Consider the following 18,224-nt stretch of genomic DNA (forward strand, 5'->3'; position numbering starts at 1 on the left):
GATGACATGTCTACAAACCATTTTCACTAAGCTTATCTTTTGGACTAATACTTCCTAAAATACTCACAGTATCAATAAATGCAAGAGAGAAAAAAACTGTTGCCTCCATTAAATGATTTGAGTTTAGCATTAATTATAACATTAATTACCTTACTCAAACTCCAGTCAGAAACCAGCTATCAGCCCTTTAAACTTCACTGAAAGAACCAACAGGCATAGACTTACCCAATTAATCAGGAGCAAATACAATCTGTAAAGCTTTCAATAACATACTGTTTCTATGAAACAATGTCAAAACTTACTACACACCATAGTTTATAATTTAAAAACATAAAAAAGCACTATTCATTAAGTAATTCTCTAGCTGTATATGGGTCATATACTGAATGAGAAATCCTTTTGAAAAACAATTTAAGACTTTCAGAGATCATGTGCTTTATATGCTGATTAAAGAAAAAATCACACATAAGTATCTTTTAACAAAAGATCATAGCCAGAGGGTGCTTTTTGTGAAAGATCAAGAATTCAACTGCTACCTTTGCCACCACCATTTAAACTTTGTGGTGCTAACCATCTTATTATAAAAAATAGCCAAATACTTACTTATCCAATATGCACTGCACCAGCAAGCTCTCCACATCAGCTACATCTATGTTTAACTCCTAAGACAAAAGACTCATTATAATTTTAGCAATTAACTTTTAAAAAGACTTCATGATTTTACATAAATAATTTTTCTGATTCTAAATTCATTTCTATCACTTAAAGAAAAATTAAAAGAAAATTTAAAACAAATTTCATTTTCACTTAAAAATATTTCTGAGAACACAGGTCTGATAAAATTTAACTTTATAACTTTTAAATTATATTCCTACTACAATTTTATTGTGATTGCGGTTAACCCTATCAGTTGTTGTATGTTTTAGCCACTACTCTCTCCTACAGTTTTCTCTGAGGCTGAAGACATCTTTAAAAAGAAATTTAATGATTCGTTATTTTTCTTTTAATTCAATTTATGCCAACAGGAAAATTCACATGAAAAGGTAAGCCCTTAAGTTATGCTATATTAAAAAAAAAGTAGTATTACAAAATGTTATAAGAACCACTCTTAATTTTAAGTGAAAGATAGATATACCTGCATTCACAACTACAAATTGTAAAAAATAAAATCCATGAATAAATGTACCTTAGAAATAAAAGGGATATGTATTCTTGTGTAAGGCTTAATTAATTTTATGAGCACTTGTGTTCTGATGTTACGCAAAAGCTCTAGAAGACAAAAATTAAAACAATACATTAACAGTCTGTATAAATCAATGTGCACTTTAAAATCATATTAATTAACTATGTTATTCACCACAATACATCCTTTTGTCTGGCCAAGAACATTAGGTATTTAGACCTAAATATATTTGGGTCCAACAAATACACAAGATGATTAGAGGCTGTCTCTTCCATAATTTTTTTCTTGTTCCCACCTCATGTTGTGACAGTCCCTAAAATATCCTCTTGCCTGCTCAAAATACTCCAATAATACTCCAATGCTCATCATTTCCTCTACAGTTAACATCTTTCAAGAAGCTCTGGTTTATATCAGCCAAGTCCCTTATTTTATGATTTCTCAAAATCTAGAGTATTATATTTTATACAATGATTTTTACAATTTTCTCCAGTTTGTTCATGTACAAGTCTTTTTTTTTTTTTTTCCAAAAGAACAACTATAGTTTCGAGTTCATGAACAAGGCTTCCACTCCACATTTTTCTATATCCAAAAGTGCAGTATCATTCTACATTCATGTAAGAACTTTTGAAATGTCTGTTGAATAAAGGAGAAAGGAAGGTGGGGAACAAAAGAACATTACTTCCAAGGTATTCTTTGGATTTTCCTGATCCATCTGAAATTTAAGCATTTCAAATGGTTATTTAAAAACCCTCAAATAGCTTCGTAACAGGTGGGTACACTGGAGGGCCTAGAACAAAGGGATGATTTTTGTCTTTGTTAATACAACAGAACTTATTAAAAATCTCATACACTTAGTGGTAGGATGCTAGCTTACCTTTCAAAGTAAATGTGTCTCAACATTATCTTTAGCAGGCTATTTTCAAAACTTCTGTTAGTTGTCAAAAATAAATCCTAAAAATTAACTTTGAACCTAAGCATCAGTAATAAAAATGCAACAATATCTAAATTAGAATAAAAAAGTAAAAGGGACAGCCACTTTAAAAAAAAATGGACATAATGTAAGAACTTGATTATGTTAACATGAGACTGGCTGGTGATTTCTTTAAAATAGCTGTATCATTTGATGCGAGCATTTAGAAACCTTTGTGTACTTTGCAATAAAAAGGGAACTGGCTTAATTCCATGCAGCTCTATTAAAAAGAACTATTAAAAGTGGCAAAGAAAGTTACTGAACTCAGCAGAAAGAACATACCTTCAATGTGTTCCCTTATGAAAGGATCATCCATGATGTTGCTGTGGTTTGTTTTCAGAATCTTTTCAAATTCAGTGATGTCATTATTCTGATAGGCACTATCAGAAAAAAGAAAAGTAACATTTTTATCAAACATGAAGTCATATGTTAAATCAGATAATCCAAAGAGCCTGTTTCTCAGTTTTTATATGCAAATATCTACAGTGCAGTTTCTATCATGAAAATCAGAGTGAGACATACACATCCTTCTGCAAATAAAAGGAATTTCCTTTTTAATGCTTTTGGTTTTATAAAGTTAAGAATAAATTAATTGTTTTGGTTATATATTTATACATAGCTACTTAAAATCTCAAAATTTTAGTAGTATTAAGAATTGACAATTGTTTAATAACTGTTTAATACTTGATGCTTTCTAATTAAATTGTGCGTTTAATCCTTAACACCCCAGCTTTCATGCATGCTACTGTATGGAGGAATCTGGCTTGTCTTTCAGGTAAGACATCCTCTCTGAAGGTTATTCAGAAATGCAGCTTCCGAATTTTTATCTTCTAGAAAGCTACCAGCAACTGCCAAAACTTTTCAAAGGAACATTTGATTCTCAATTTTCTCTGGTCTTAAAATTCCACTGAGCTACACAGTGGAAACCTCAGTGGCAGATAATTAGCGCCAAATGGGAACACAACTCGGGTTACACACCGAGTTGAGAGTGATGGACCCTGATGCAGAAGGCCAAAGGCTGACTTCCGGTCATGATGCTCTGAGGTGTCTAGTACCCACTACTGAAATAATTCTGCAAGGCACTAAAGGGATTGCTAAAGGTGCTGAGAAGGAAGAAGCCAACCTTCTGGATATGGCACCTCTGTCTGCCTTATCTGTAAGACATATCATCAGCCATTCTGCATGCCCTCTGCTTGCTTCCATCTGTTGGGTCGCAAAGTAACTTCATGTTAGGGGCAGGTGAGTCAAGGGCTTCAACAGGAATTACTTTCCTCTAGTCTGCTGGCAACTGACTAGGAAGATAAAATTAGGAAGCATTACTTTCTTACCTACCCCAAATACGTTACTGTAATATATTACAGGAGGAAATATTCAAGTAGTGAAAACACTTGAGTACATGTATATTTTAACTGAGATATTTTTGCACTATTTAAGTGGCTTTAAAAAAAAATCTTACACATGATGTGGGACACCATAGGCCACTTGTTTGGGTCAAAATGTACCATTAATATAAGTTTTCAAGTTCCAATATAGAGGCTTCACTGGAATACATCAAAGGATACAATAAATACAGCTATTATTTTTTAAAGGTCTGATAAGTCAGCCCTTTAATCCATTTAACATATAACCAACTTAATTTAGATAAAATATTAATGTATAGGGCAAAACTTTCCTCAATATTTCCTTGAGAGTTTTAAAAGTTTAACCTGTTGCTTAGCAATTTAACTTTATAAACAATTTTTAATATGCATTATGAAGTTAATCTCTACCTAGATGATCTTTAAGTAATATGGCTAAATGTAGATGCAATAAACTGAAATAAAGATGGAGAAATCTTTCATAACTAAAATCAGCTTAATTCAACAAATACATAATAAAATAAACTAAGAGCAAATAATAAACAAGAAATTGATTTTTTTAATGTTGCAATTTAGGGTTCTAGTCCCCTTAAAATAAAAACATTCATATTTTTTTACAGCTAAAATTAAGGTTTCCTTAAAAACAGAAAAAAAACAAAACATAGTAATTTATAAAAGTCATAGCCAAATAAAAACAAAGTAAATGATGATATTCTACATAGCAGCTTACATATCATGAAATAAGCTATCTTCTCCAAGTATATACTCATAATTTACAGTCTAACAGTACTTGTTTTTAAATGAAAAAAAAAACAAAACTATTAAGAGAATGTCTAGTCACTTAAATTATCTTCATATATCTGCAAAAAAATTCCTGCCCTACGATCCTAACTATATTCTTCCTGACTTCGTAAACAAAGCTGTACAATCTAAAAACAAAGGACTTGAAGAAACCCAGTTAAGTTCTCAAACCTTTCTACAAAGAAAGCCCACTAAAGCCTAGGACTCCATTTATTCCTGGCCCAGAGAAAAATTCTTCTTGCTCACTGACTTCTTTTGCAAAAACAGGCCTTTTCTTGGCTTTCTGCTTGGTTTTATTATCTATAATTTTGCTTAATATCAATTATTATGGCAGGTTTTTCAGTTGCTAACCATCATCAGTCATATCTTTCTCCACAAAAGCCATCTTTCGGTTTCTGACCAGTATGACCCTCCTGCTCCTCATCTCAGAAAATTATCTGAAGTAAGGTTATTTTTGATGATTTTAAAAATCTTGTCAATCAAGAAAACATAAGTACAGAAATTGTCTTACTGAAAATTGTTGATTTATGTGGACCAATTCATAATTTAATTTTGGACTAGGCAGGTAGAAACAGAAAACAATGTGGAATTATTTTAAAACATATACAATCAGCTTTCTACTGAAAAACAGCATATGCACACACATGTGAATAAGGAAAAAAAGCAGCAAATACTTTAAAAATGTCATGACTAAGAGAAACAGTAGTATAAATGACTTTAGAAAATAAAGACTTCACAAACTTTGGTATATTTTAAACCAAGATAAGAAACAGCAAATATTGAATATTAACTGAATTCTGAAAAGTCATCTCCTCTCTCTTCCCTTTATTCACTGCTTTAAGGAAATTTACCTTAACTGAAATATAAAATCTTACCTTACTAAATTCGTCATTGCTAGAATTTCTGGATCATTTTTGTAGGGTTTGGCCTAAACAGTTAAGAAAAAAAATTACTATGTATACGTACAAAGAAAGAGTAACATTTATTTCCATCAAAGGTAACCGAGATAAATTAATAATTAGAGTACACACATACCTCCTGTGAGTCAAATGGATTTATTCCTGATTTCATTAGCATATTTGCTAAGACCAGATATTTTAAGCAAGTGGTTCGCCTTGGACTTCCCGATTCATCATAATTCTTGAAGGCTTCAAAAAAATCAGTGTGTGCCTTTTCAAATTCACCTTCTCTTAAGTGCATTTTACCACCACATTCTGTAAAGAATAAAACAGGAGAAAAGAGGACTTTTCAGTTCTGTAATAATAAAACTGACCACTTTATAAACTATTTCGGTGGCTCCCACTATTGTAATTCTACAGCCTGAACAGTATAGTGTCAGTCAGGGGAGACTTAATTCAAAGAAGCAAGCTCCTCATTAAACATCAGCCAAACAAGCACTTGCAAATCTCTATTCTCAGTTAAGTAGAAAAGTAATTTTATGTATTTCATTACAATTCAAGAATGTAACTTTTGATGGTAAATTTTCTATTAATAATATCTTCAGTGATATAAATTTACAAGACAAAATTTATCCTATTTCTTCCTAAGGCTAGATCATTCATTGACTTTATACTTTAACATTTATTTTCACCAAAACAGAAACAACCTTCAGAGTCATTCAGTCATATGCAATGACACCCTGACATCTTCCCATGACAGTGCCTACCCTCTCCAAACCAGACTTGCCTCTGATGACTCCCATGATCAGTGGATGAGGGATGGCTGACTTGATGTGAAGTGACTGTTCATAGAGTGCTTTAAGTTTTTTGTTATTTTTCTGTGCCGTGTACATCTGAATTTCCAAAGCATATATTTCTAATAACTGTGTACCTTTTTTCAGGTCATCTTCCCCATCATCAGTCTAGGAAAGCAAATAATGAACTTTAGTCAAGATAAATTCAGTCAACCTAGTAATTTGTTTTTGTTAGCCTGAGCACTTTACATTTATAATATGGATTCTGTGTGAAAATGCACTACAAATTTTAATTGGGACATAGAATACTAAATATACTACCTTTAACAGATAAAAAGGAACCCACACATTCTTTGTGTTTTCTAGTCATTCAATAAGTATAAAGTGGTCAGAGATTTTTTTAAATGTATAAAGTGTTATGTTTATTTTTATCTAAGAGATCATTTACTGTCTTCCCCAAATCTTCGTAACCACTTTAGATCCACTGATTCAATCAAAAAGCACTTTCCAAGTGCCTTCCTAGTGCCAGGTAGTGGGTCTACCTTGGGGAAATACAAAGTTAAATAAGCCAATATTCCTGACCTCAAAAAATTCACAAAGCAGAAGACTCATCTGTCAACAGATAAATGACAATACAAATGATAATGATTCTAGTTGTAGCATGAGCCACTGCCTGCAAGAATGGAAGAGAAAATTCCCTGGGGATGTCATCTCCTGAGAGATGCCAAAGGAATAACAAAGGTGATGACATTTGAGTTTGACTATGAAAGATGCCCAACACCCTGCAAAATACAGGCTATGAAAAATGGCAAGTCAGATAATCATAAATATAAAAAACTGACATACACAAAACCAAAAATTATTTGCTCTTCCAACTTAAAACTTAGTTATTAAATGAATCAAAGTAAACAATAGAATATGTGAGACAATTTGTACATCCAGATTATCACGTATTTCTGCTACACAATAATGTTATTTACAATCCAAACACCATTTTCCTTATGTTCCAAAATAAACCAAGGAAAAACTCCAGAGGGCTTTTTCATATTCCTTATACATACTGAAAAGAACCTCTTCCATTCAGAAATTTCCAGTGAAGATTAGGAACAATTCATAAATGACTGGTCTGCTTTATAAAACACAATTAGTATGAAATATAAAATTTTCTTTTTAAAAAAAACTATAAAAAAACAAATACTCCCCGCCCCCAAATCTATTAAATGAAAATACCCACAGGTGGTCAATTTAGAATACCTTCCTGATTAGCTTTCCAATTCACAGAAATAATATATAAAATTAAAAAATTCCATGGCATCAGAAGAGCTTAAAATATTTAAAATTTAAACTAACACCTTACTGACCAAGACAAACAAGGAAATACAAAATTACAGCACATAGTTACAAGGTTATAAAAGTACACTGGCCAGACCACATTGCTATTCAAACTTAAAAAACTCAGTGCCTCTAACACACTAGCCACATTTTAAATGTTTAATGACATGTAGCTGGTGCTACCATATTAGAGAACACAGTCTCTAGCATCATGTAAAGTTTTACTGGACTTTAGGTGTATTACTACATTATAAACTAGAATATCAAGTATCTTTGTATCTATGACTACAATATTCATGCCGATTTTGACAGGGTGCATAACTAAATATGCAAGGTTTATTCCTACTATTAATAACTGGTCTGTTCATTTCCTGATACCTGCCCCTCATTCCACAGAAATAAGGACTGAAATTAAGATTAAAACATTAAGAAATGTAATAGTCAAATAAATCAGCTCTTTGGTAATTTATTTTTCAAATTTTGATTTTGGAATGATGCTTGAAAAAAACCATCCCTAAGCAACGTTTCAAATACAATTTTTCCTTATGATTTTTTAGTATGAAGAAATATTAAGAAAAAAAAGGGAATGCTACCTGGCAGGACTGATGTAACTGGCGTAAAATTTTTTGAAGCTTTCCATATTCTTCTCGTTCTAAATATAATTTCCCAAGCTGTAAAAAAATAAACTTATTAAAAGATTTCAATACAAAGTGTGCATCTTTAGGAGAGTTTATTAAGGACACCCACCCACTCTTCAAAAGAAAAAAGGGAAGTGATTGTAATTGTTACCTTTGTGTTTGTTTTAAACCACAGTCTATCATTCTTAGCATCTTTCAAAGCTTCCAGTGTTGTTTCATAGAATTCCTGCAGTAAATCCATCTGACATAAAAAATCAGAATTCTATAATTGTAAACAGCAAATTTGTACCTGTTAATAAAGTTAATTTGAGCAAACTAAAGTGCATCTTTGAACTTAAATACACTTAAGACACACTATCTGTATCCTTACCAAATGTTTGTGACAGTCCACAAAATTCATAAAACCTTAGCAAAGTACAGTCCAAATTTACAGAAAGGTTTAAGTGACAAGATCTGTTTTTATTTGAGTTTTAAAATATAAAAACCCAGAAAGTATCTAATGCTCTAACAGTTTTGTCTTTTCCAATCGAATAACCTATTTTATATTAATGGAAGTAAATGACACACACACAGAATTAGTTGTACTATTATTAATAGTGAAAATCTTATTCATTAACTCTTATTTGGTACCTATCATGTGGCAAACACTAAGCTGCTAAAAAAATGAAAAGCAGGCTTCTTCCTTCAAAAATTATATAAATGTGATTAATCAATTAACTGGACTACACAGCTTTTAAGTTACTGGCAAATTGTGGGCACAGGTGGAGGGAAAAGTCTAGCATGATTTTAACTGTGCCTAACCACCAATTCACCAATGAGTGTGATTTTTTTCATAGAAACCACTGATCTGCATTATGATGAGCTCCTCTGTCCATCTTTCTCCTTACGTCTGGCTCTGCCTTTGTTTGAATACCTGATTCTCTAGATCTCTATTTAACAGGATCCTAAGGTAAGGCTATGAGAACAGGCAAGTGTGATGCTTTCAGAAAAGGGTGCCTTACTTATCTGCTCATGGCATACTGAGTAAGTTGAGTGCCACCTACTCAGTATCTATTCTTGCTTTCAAAAGATGAAAAGCTTACGTGCCAATATGCACGAAGCAACATGCAATCTTGATGTTTTAAAATTACTTAATCCCCAACCCCCATATCTGGCATTTATAAATAGTGTGCCAAAGACATTTTGATGACATTTATTTGTAGTTATTTTCCCATATAAGAAAAGCCTTCTGATACTTAACAACTCTAGAATTAGTGACATTAAGTGCTAATGTTCTAACAAAAATAGAAGTTTATTTTCCTCTACTTCTATTACTTTATTTTAGATATAGAGTAAAAATAAACATAATAAACTGCGTCAAGAAATAAAAATGACATCTAGTAAAGACAGAATGAAAGAGGCTGATTCTGAGATGAATATATTTATTATAAGTACAAAAGTATCAAATGTTCTAAGATACATCAAACGATACAGAGAGTACTTCTTATGCTCAAATATCTCAACTGAGAAAACTAGAAGTTAGGACTACATTGCTTAAAACAATCTAATTAAAATGATCTAAGCAATAAAATAACACAAAATAACTGCTTTTCTTAATAAGAAAACCTAGAGTAATGAAAATACTATCATGTGCAATGCTCGCTATAGTTTCTTCATCATCAGACCTTCCCTTCATTATTCTTCGTCCACTTGTTCTTTGTAGAACTATTTCTTGAAAACCTAATGACTAATGCCAAGTACTAATTGATATGAGTACAGGTTCTACTCTTAAGGATCTTCATCTAATCAAATCTACATAAATCACCTAGGATTCACTGTTAAGTACTCAATAGCCCAGGATGGCTAGCTTTAGTGGTGTTTATTAGAAAGAACTATGAGAAGAACTGTATGGGAATCTAATATAAGCCTGTGAAAGTTCTGTGCAAATTAGGTTAATATCTGAAGATATTATTTACACAGATTAAGCTAATATTATGTAATGAGTACTATCATCAAGAAAAGAGTATATATTATTTTTAAAGCACACTATGAACTAGTATAATTGCTTAAATAGAACCTCTAGGCCTTCTTTTTAAAAAAAAGAGCAAAGCTCTTAGAATAACTAATAAACACATTGATAAGTACCAAGAAGAAAAGACAGTCTAACCTGCTTAGAGGTGGAGATATAATCAAGAATAGAATTAATGGATTTTTCAGAATAATTTCTTGTGACTGCACTCCGAATATAGGTCAATAGTTGTTTATATCTGTTCATCATTTCTGGAAAGTTTGTCTGTGAGGCGAGAAAAAATGCATTATTAGATGCATTTTATATACTAGAATGTGTACACAAGATTAAAATTATAGTATATTACTACAAAATTGAAAAATAAAGTTTTATGATAGAAGTGTGTAAGACAGAAACACTAAACATTTTAGCTCAAATGTGACATTACTAGGTTACTCAGATACATGTACCAAATATATGAAGTTTGCCTATGAAAAAGCACAACTTAAAGATTTTCCAAATTTTAGATACTGTTCCTCAATGCCCAATAACCACATTTAAATCACACAAATTACTAAAATATCAGCTACATCCTCTCTTGATGATTTACCCCTTCATCCAGAAGCTCTCTAACAATAGTTATGTGTTCCTTTTCTATCATTGGCTGGCTCTACATTAAAATATAGAGTTAAGGAATCTCTTCAAGTCCAGGTACTCATCCCACTATCAAGAAAAGTCCTCCCACCTAAGGCTCTACTCAATAGTAGACGTAACTAATGTTGCTATTCCTATTTGCACAATTGTGATTATTCCAGGAAGACATGGAAGATCTGAGGAAATAAAGGATTATTATTGAAATTTCCAGCACTGAAGTATTCTGGAAGAAGGTCTATCAGCCCCCAGAGTATATCATGTAGGTCAACTTGTAAGTCTAACCTTACAACCTGCATCCACGGTCTCTACAATCTCTGACTGCTATTAATTCCTCTTTTTACTGGGTTTGACTCTACTTTTAATCAGAGAGATGGAGCACTGGCAGATATAATGCTTTTTTTCCTGACAAATAGAACATGTGTGTTTATTAGTGTGAAGAATAAACTAAGGATATTGTAATTTTCCTGTTCATGACTATGTCCTGTCCTGGGATACAGCTTGAGGGACAAGAAAATATGAAAACGCTCCCTGGAACCTATGCATGAACTGAATTACAAAAAAGAAAACAGTGGCTGGGTACATGGGAAAAACTGGATAGACCAATGGGAAAAGCTTTAGCAATATGTATCAAACTACTTTTGTTTCCACGTGTGCCAATTCCACATAGAGGCAAACGATGGGTAACATCCTATTGGTGCGCTGCTAAAACCTAACTTATAGAAAGTATCTCATGGCAAAGGAAAATCAGAAATGACTGTCCCAACTTTGATATTTTAGCTTGACACTGAATAGGATGTTAGAAAAAAGTTACTTTTAGATTCATTTCCTTATGCTGTAATAACTTTAAAGTTCATTTTTCCAAAAGTATGTTACTATAGTTAAAAATCAGGAGACAAATAGATAAACTGGTTTCATTAGCAGTGGTGAACACAGCGCAGTTGGTAACAAACCGTTCCAACTTTTTATTGCCCCAAACCACTACAAAGCACCATGGGTCCTATTTTGAATCCAACAAGAGAGGTGGGGCATGGATGGAAGCTGAAACTACTCCTGCAAATGACAACTCATTCACAGATGCTGCCTAGAACAACTAAAAGGCAAAGAAGGAAAGTAGGCAAAATAACACAGAACACAAATAACCTTTACTTGCTTCCCATCTTGGCTCAAGGTAAAATGGTAAAACCAAGGCTTAAGGGTAGCATATGTTTAAATGGCTTCAAAATCTAAACCACAGCTAGTATGTTAACATATATTTCTATAGGGTCTCTTAGTGTTATTTCAGATCACAGCATCTTAGGAGTTGAATATTGGGTCTCTAATGTCACTATAATTATTTAGGGTCAAAATCTCTGTACCTTCAGACATCTGATGCTTCTTCTATAGCCAAGTTATTAATTTAAATATAGTAAATATTGTGTTTATTATTTCCACAAACAATAAATAGAAAACAAGGGCTTTGTACAACAGATACTTTGAGAATATCACAGCAGTAGAACTAGAAAGGTTAAATGTAACATAGATATTTTTCCTTTTTTAACTACACTTAAATGCAATATACAATATATTTAATAACATTTAACATGTTTTGAATAGCCCTAATATTTTGGAGGGAATGAGCTACAACACTTTTTGGATAGTTTTTGTGGGAGATGTCATGGTGGCTGAGGACGCCAGAGTCAGAGTACATCAAAGAACAGGATGGAAGATTAGTGAGAGTTAACTGGATAAAGACACTGGTCAGTTAAGGGAATTCAACTTCAGACAGATGGGACAGAGAAGCTAATAGGGAGAGGAAGGATGCATATGGGAGATACAAAAATGGAGGAAAAGAAGGTGGTTAACAGATTAACCTTCCATTTGCCATAGAGGCAAGTGGTTACCATCTACTCACTTACCTTTTCTCAGAAGTTCCACCATCCTTAGTGCTCTTATGATTCACATCTGTAATACTCTCATCTACTAACCATATCCTTTTTCCCTCCATTTCTACCTTGCACTCTTGAAGAATGGCAATTCTATGAGTAAAATGTCATGACAATTCTAGCTTATCTATGAGTTCATTCAACAAAATATTTGAACACCTAGCTCAATGCCAGCCACTATTATAGGTGTTAGGAATATAACAGTGAATGAAACCAAGTCCTGCTCTCATTGAGTTTACTACTTACGGTGGGAGTATGGAGCGGTATGGGGCAGACATGGGGGTAACAGAAAGTCAATAAATAAGTAAAGAGATAAAGTGGTATTTCAAAAAAGAAAAACCGAAGGTAAGATGAAAGTAAGTGATGATGGGAAGGATCCTATTTTACATGGGGTGGTGAGAGGAAGGCCATCCTGACATATATGGTGACATTGAACAGTGAGGAAAAGAGCCATATGGCTATCTGAGAGGAGCATCTGGGGCAGAGGATAACAGCAAACAGCACTTGCCTAGAAGTGTGCTTGGGATGATATATGGATAGTAAGGAGGTCATAAGGGAGAACAGAAAACAAGATCAGAAAGGTAGCAAAGGGTGAGCTGACACAGGGCCTTGTAAGCCACAGTAAGGATATGGATTTTATTGAGGGGAGTAGGGACCATTAGAAGATTTGGAGCAAAAACTGAAGTAATCTGACTTACATTTTTAAAAGGATCTCTCTGTTGCTTGTGGAGAAAAGACTGTAGTAGGGCAAGGATAGAAGTAAGAAGACCAGTTAGAAAGTTACTGAAATGATCCAGGTGAGAGATATGTTGACTTGGACCACAGGTGCAAAGATAGAAATGGTAAGCAGCAGTCAGATACTGGAAGTATTCTGAAGATATATTAAACCATCTGGATTTACCAATGGATTATTTGTGCAGTGAGACAGAGGAGTCAAAAAATGCTAAAGTTTTGTCCCTAATCAGTGGAAGAGGAACTCCTTGTAATAAAAAAGTAGAATTTTGAAACTCCAAAATAAACACTAATAGTTTGTGGAGAAGTTACTCTATTAATAATACAGCCAAACACTGTCCATGTATCAAAAGGATACATTTTCTCCAACAGAAAATTTTGTATCCTATGCAGAATTTTTGTTGTTGTTGTATTACTGTAGTCAGAAACACAAACTAGGCTAAATATGGAAACACATAAATAGAATTATTTTTGAGAAGTAGATATAATGGCATTTTGTTGCCCGAAGGTTTTACCTACAAAATTTATTTCATTAGTTAAATTACCCTCAAAAACAAATCTTACCAACTTGAAGTTTATCTTAATCATTTGTTTCAGTGCTTTAAATCCCCATTCTCCTTTTTCACCTTCAAGTTCCAAAACCTAAAAACAGAAGAAATTTTTGTTCTAACTTAATACTGTTATTTTCTAATGATACAGGCAATGTCTGCTTTGAATTAATTTTATATCATATGCACAAAAAACACTTCCCCAAGAATTCCACCATTTCTGCAATGCCATTTTAAAAAGGCTTAAAAAAGAGCCAAGTTTTAAAAAGCTCAAAGTTAAGTGAGCTTATTTGAAGTTCCTTCATTAGATTAAATAGTAAGTACTTACATACTCACAGAGGTACTTTTTTCCCTCTGAATAATCCATTGTTAAGAATAACCCAAAAGTATATCAACAGTCAAGAAATCACACTATTTAATAGCAAAACCATACCTGTGTGATATGTCTCCAAAGAAGGAATAAGATTGCAGGGATAATACCTAGTGACCTTCATGATGGTTCTGCCAGAACCACACTAGCTTTTCAGGACAATGGCACTGCTCTTTAGGTAGACTGATTGGAAAAAACAACAGGATATCCCTTTTGATATATTTGCTTTGCTGCATAATGCAAACTTAATTCACAGGATTACGCACTAAGTATCCAAAACACTTTTCTGAGATAAAATCACTTGGAACTTATTTGATCTAAGACATCAAAGAAAAAAAAAAGTTTAGTCGGTAGCAACCAGTAAAAAATACAAACCTTTTGGAAACTGCTTAATGCTGCTTTGGGGTCATCTTCTTTTAATGCTTTGGAATTATAGTATTGATTTTCCAAATCCACATTTGGCTCAGAGTTACTATCTTCAGAGTATTCCTGTGTGTTAGGTAGGAAAGAAATGTTAATACGAAAACAAAGAAACCCACACACTGCACTGCAAAGAGTGAATACTGTTAAGATGGAAAAACCGTACATTTGTACAAAACAAAACAAACTTGAATACACTGGTAACGTGCCCCTAATATTTACCTCTTATTTTTAACAAAGGTAAAAAACCAAGTGGATAGAATAGAATCTTTCAGATCAAAAACACAATTTCCATAGAATCAACACAAAAGCAAAATACAAAGAAACAATATTGGTTAATGACCCCCAATTCTGTAGTGGTTAACCTTTTGTTGGTCATGGAACCTGAGAAAAATCAATGTAAGTACTAATTATTCATCATTAGTTCCATAATCTAATTTTCTCTATTCTTTAAATTTCACTATTACAACATGGCCTAACTATCTAGGATGGTAATCTCTATATGGCAGAACAGTCTATAGCAGACTATTGCAATCTAAATACAATGATATGTTGATAAGAATATTTGTCTTATGTGCATTTCACATTACTCAGCACCTGTTTATATTGCTGTACTTCAGCTCTATAACAAAGTAAAACAAAATGAGTTTATGTAATTTTATATGACTTTTGAAAGGAAGGGAGTGACACACAGCAGCAATTCACCGCAGAATTCCGCTTTATTGGGGAAAGGTGCTGGGTTATATAGGAAGGGGCATGGGGTGATTGTGGTGTCACTTCTACGGGGCTGGTGGCTATTGGCTAGGTGCTGGGAGTGGGAGTGGGGAGAGAGGTGATTGGTCTTTAGGTGGCGCCGTCGGGAACTGAGGACCCAGAAGAGAAGCTGGAAGTTCGCCATCTTACTGGTGGGGGCCCTTCATTCCCCCCTTTCTCCTCTATGGGGTTGTGGACGTTGCTTTCTTTCTGACTGCTTCCTGCTGAACGGGGGCGGAGAAGGGAGTGAGGGCTTGAGGATTGGGGGGAAAGGGTTGATAGGACTCCCCACAGTAAGGACGAGTAGATGCGGACTTCTTCAGGTTGGAAATCAATGAAGGTTCCTTGTAACTACAGGTCAAGGACTTGTTGATTCCAATGGTGCCATGAGGATATGGGTGCCAGAAGCCAGGCGTCTGTGGCCATTGTTTCCAGGAACAGTTTCCAGCGGAGAGAGGGGTCCATCTCAGCGTGTGGTGAGGAGGTTACGTGAGGGTGAGGGATCTTCTGTGGCTAAAAGCTGGTAGCTCTTGAGTAAAAGCTGGTTGAAAGTTTGATTAGAGATTTTACCGACTTGGGATTTGATAAACTTTACTATACAAGGTAAGAAGAGACAGGCGAGGAGAATGATTATTATAGGGCCTGCAATGGGCCAGAGCCAGGTAAGGAGGGGGTTTGTTAGTACTGAAGAGAATGGGTTGGAATTGGAAGCAGAGTGGAGGCTGGAGGCAAGGTCGGTGAGTTTGGTAATGTCAGTTTCCACAATGCCGGATTCATTGATGTAATAGCAGCACTCTTCTCAAAGGAAGACGCAGGTGCTGCCCTTCTCGGCTGTAAGCAGATCTAAGTAAGGCCCGCCGGTTTTGAAGGGTGACCTTAGCTAGCGAAGTGACCTGTCTTTGGAGAGAGGCCAGGGAATCGGCAGTGGATGTCAGGGCTCTATCAAGTTTGTCGTTGAGATTTCTAATTGCCCATAGAGAGTGACCCAAGGCTCTTCTCGAAAACCCTGCCCCAATGGCTGAGGTGGTCAAAGAGATACCGACCATGATGGGAAGGAAAGCAGCCCTTTTTGTGCGCTAGGGCAAGGGAGGTTGGAGCTCAAGAAATTCTGCCATGTTGTAAAGTGTAAGCTGTGGGGTTAGGGTGACGAGAATGCAGGGTATATCGGAGTTGGGAGGCAGTGAGTTGAAAAGACTGCCATTACACCAAAAGAAGTGTCCCAGTTGAGTGAAAGTCTTAGAGCTGGAGGTAGGGGTATAGATAGAGCGGCAGTGAAGTGCGCTGGAGGGGGGTGGAGCTGGGCCTACACAGTGGTGGATGGTGAGATTATCTGCGTATTCTGGTTCCCATAGGGGTATGTCTGCCAGGGGGCGGAGGGGTTGTCCTTCTGCATGGAAGGAGTAGTTGGAAATATTAAGGGGCACGGCGGCCAGCAATGGGTGCTGTAGTGATGCACATAAGAAACAATTGGCGGTGTTGAGGGTGTGGTTGAGAAAGATGGTGGTGTCTTGAATAAGCTGTAACTAAGAGTAGGAGGAATAAGAAGATGAAGAAGTGCCGTCAAGAGTTTGGATAATGACTTTTTCGGAATGTCCGATATCTGATGCAACTTGAGAGATCTGGGAGTGAGAGGGAACATACTCTCGAGAGATATGAAAGGTACCGTGGGGGGTCGAGGACCCCCCATAGTAAACTGAGGCTGTGACCCTGGCGGCCCATCGAGAGTCCCAGGGATCTGGGATTGATAAGGAGACTGAGCCATTGGGGTATTTCATGAAACGGTTGGAGTAGTAATACTGTGGGTACTGGGAGTTACTCATGTAGTGAATGGTGCAAGACTAGTAAGGACATCCCCCGTAGGTGTCTTGCCATCGCCTGCAATAGGCTTGTCTTTGGTCATAGAGGAAGCAGAGGTAGGGAGAATAAAGGTAGCTGCTAGTGAACACTTCGGTGGAGGGAGGAAAGTGGAGGTATAAAGGCTCGGAGCAGCCTTTCAGAGGGCAGTCTGATGCGGCAATGAGGGCAGTAACTTTTGTTTGATGCTGTGTGTTAAGTCTGTCTTACTTTGAATCGCCATACAAAGGAGGCTGGGGTGGTGGGGAAGACGATAGGAATGAGGAGAAAAAGCAAGAGAGTGGTAAAGGAGGAAAAAGTCATGATTCGGGTATGGATGGCAAAGGGGGTGAACGGGATTTTGGAGGAAAGAGGACAGTAAGGTCAGGAGTCTGGAGGGAGGGAGAGTCTGTAAACTTCTGTAGGTTAAGAGATCCTTTAGGTGATGTGGGGACAGAATGGTAAGGGGCACCCCGAATGTCAGTTTATGAGCTTCCTTCTGCAAGAGCTGTCCAGCGGCTAATGCCCGTAGGCAGGGGGCCCATCCCCAAACTGTGGGGTCTAATTGCTTGGAAAGATAAGCTACTGGGGCAAAGGATGGGCCATAATATTGGCCTAGAACTCCTAGAGCTTGACTGGACCTCTCATGAATGTATAATGAGAAGGGCTTCGACAAATCAGGAAGATGGAGAGCTGGGGCTTCTACAAGGGCTCCACGGAGCTTAATGAAGGAGTGTCGGGGTGAGAAGGATAATGGTTCTTCAGGGGGGCCCTTGCTGAGGTCATATAGGGGTCTTGCCAACAGGGAGAAGTTAGGGATCCATGCTCTAAAATACCCAGCCAGGCCTAGAAAGGAAAGGATGTGTCTTGGTTTTGGGAACGGGCAGGTCAGAGAGGAGCCATTTTCTGTCTATGGTAATGGACTTTCTTTGTTGAGATAGAAGAAATCGGAGGTAAGTGACAGAAGGGGAGGAGATTTGAGCTTTGACGGGGGATACTCGGTAACCTCTGGAAGCAAGAAGGTTAAGTA

At 35.7% G+C, this 18,224-nt stretch overlaps 1 protein-coding gene across 3 annotated transcripts in view; it reads right to left on the reverse strand.

Annotated features, from left to right (window-relative positions):
• COPS2 (COP9 signalosome subunit 2) overlaps window positions 1-18,224 on the reverse strand; it is a 34,292-nt gene that overhangs the window by 3,123 nt on the left and 12,945 nt on the right. For 2 of the 3 annotated variants that reach the window (XM_036895146.2, XM_057488790.1), the window contains 11 exons: window positions 14,564-14,677; window positions 13,835-13,912; window positions 10,122-10,247; window positions 8,127-8,237; window positions 7,931-8,008; window positions 5,999-6,173; window positions 5,348-5,526; window positions 5,188-5,240; window positions 2,436-2,533; window positions 1,187-1,269; window positions 604-662 (listed from right to left, as the gene is read on the reverse strand). In XM_036895146.2, coding sequence (XP_036751041.1) covers window positions 604-662; window positions 1,187-1,269; window positions 2,436-2,533; window positions 5,188-5,240; window positions 5,348-5,526; window positions 5,999-6,173; window positions 7,931-8,008; window positions 8,127-8,237; window positions 10,122-10,247; window positions 13,835-13,912; window positions 14,564-14,677 — 1,154 coding nt within the window. The remainder of the gene's footprint in view (window positions 1-603; window positions 663-1,186; window positions 1,270-2,435; window positions 2,534-5,187; window positions 5,241-5,347; window positions 5,527-5,998; window positions 6,174-7,930; window positions 8,009-8,126; window positions 8,238-10,121; window positions 10,248-13,834; window positions 13,913-14,563; window positions 14,678-18,224) is intronic. The other variant, XM_057488791.1, reaches the window with a different exon arrangement.

The sequence above is a fragment of the Manis pentadactyla genome, chromosome 11 (genome assembly GCF_030020395.1).
Source record: "Manis pentadactyla isolate mManPen7 chromosome 11, mManPen7.hap1, whole genome shotgun sequence".
NCBI classification, from domain to species: Eukaryota; Metazoa; Chordata; class Mammalia; order Pholidota; family Manidae; genus Manis; species Manis pentadactyla.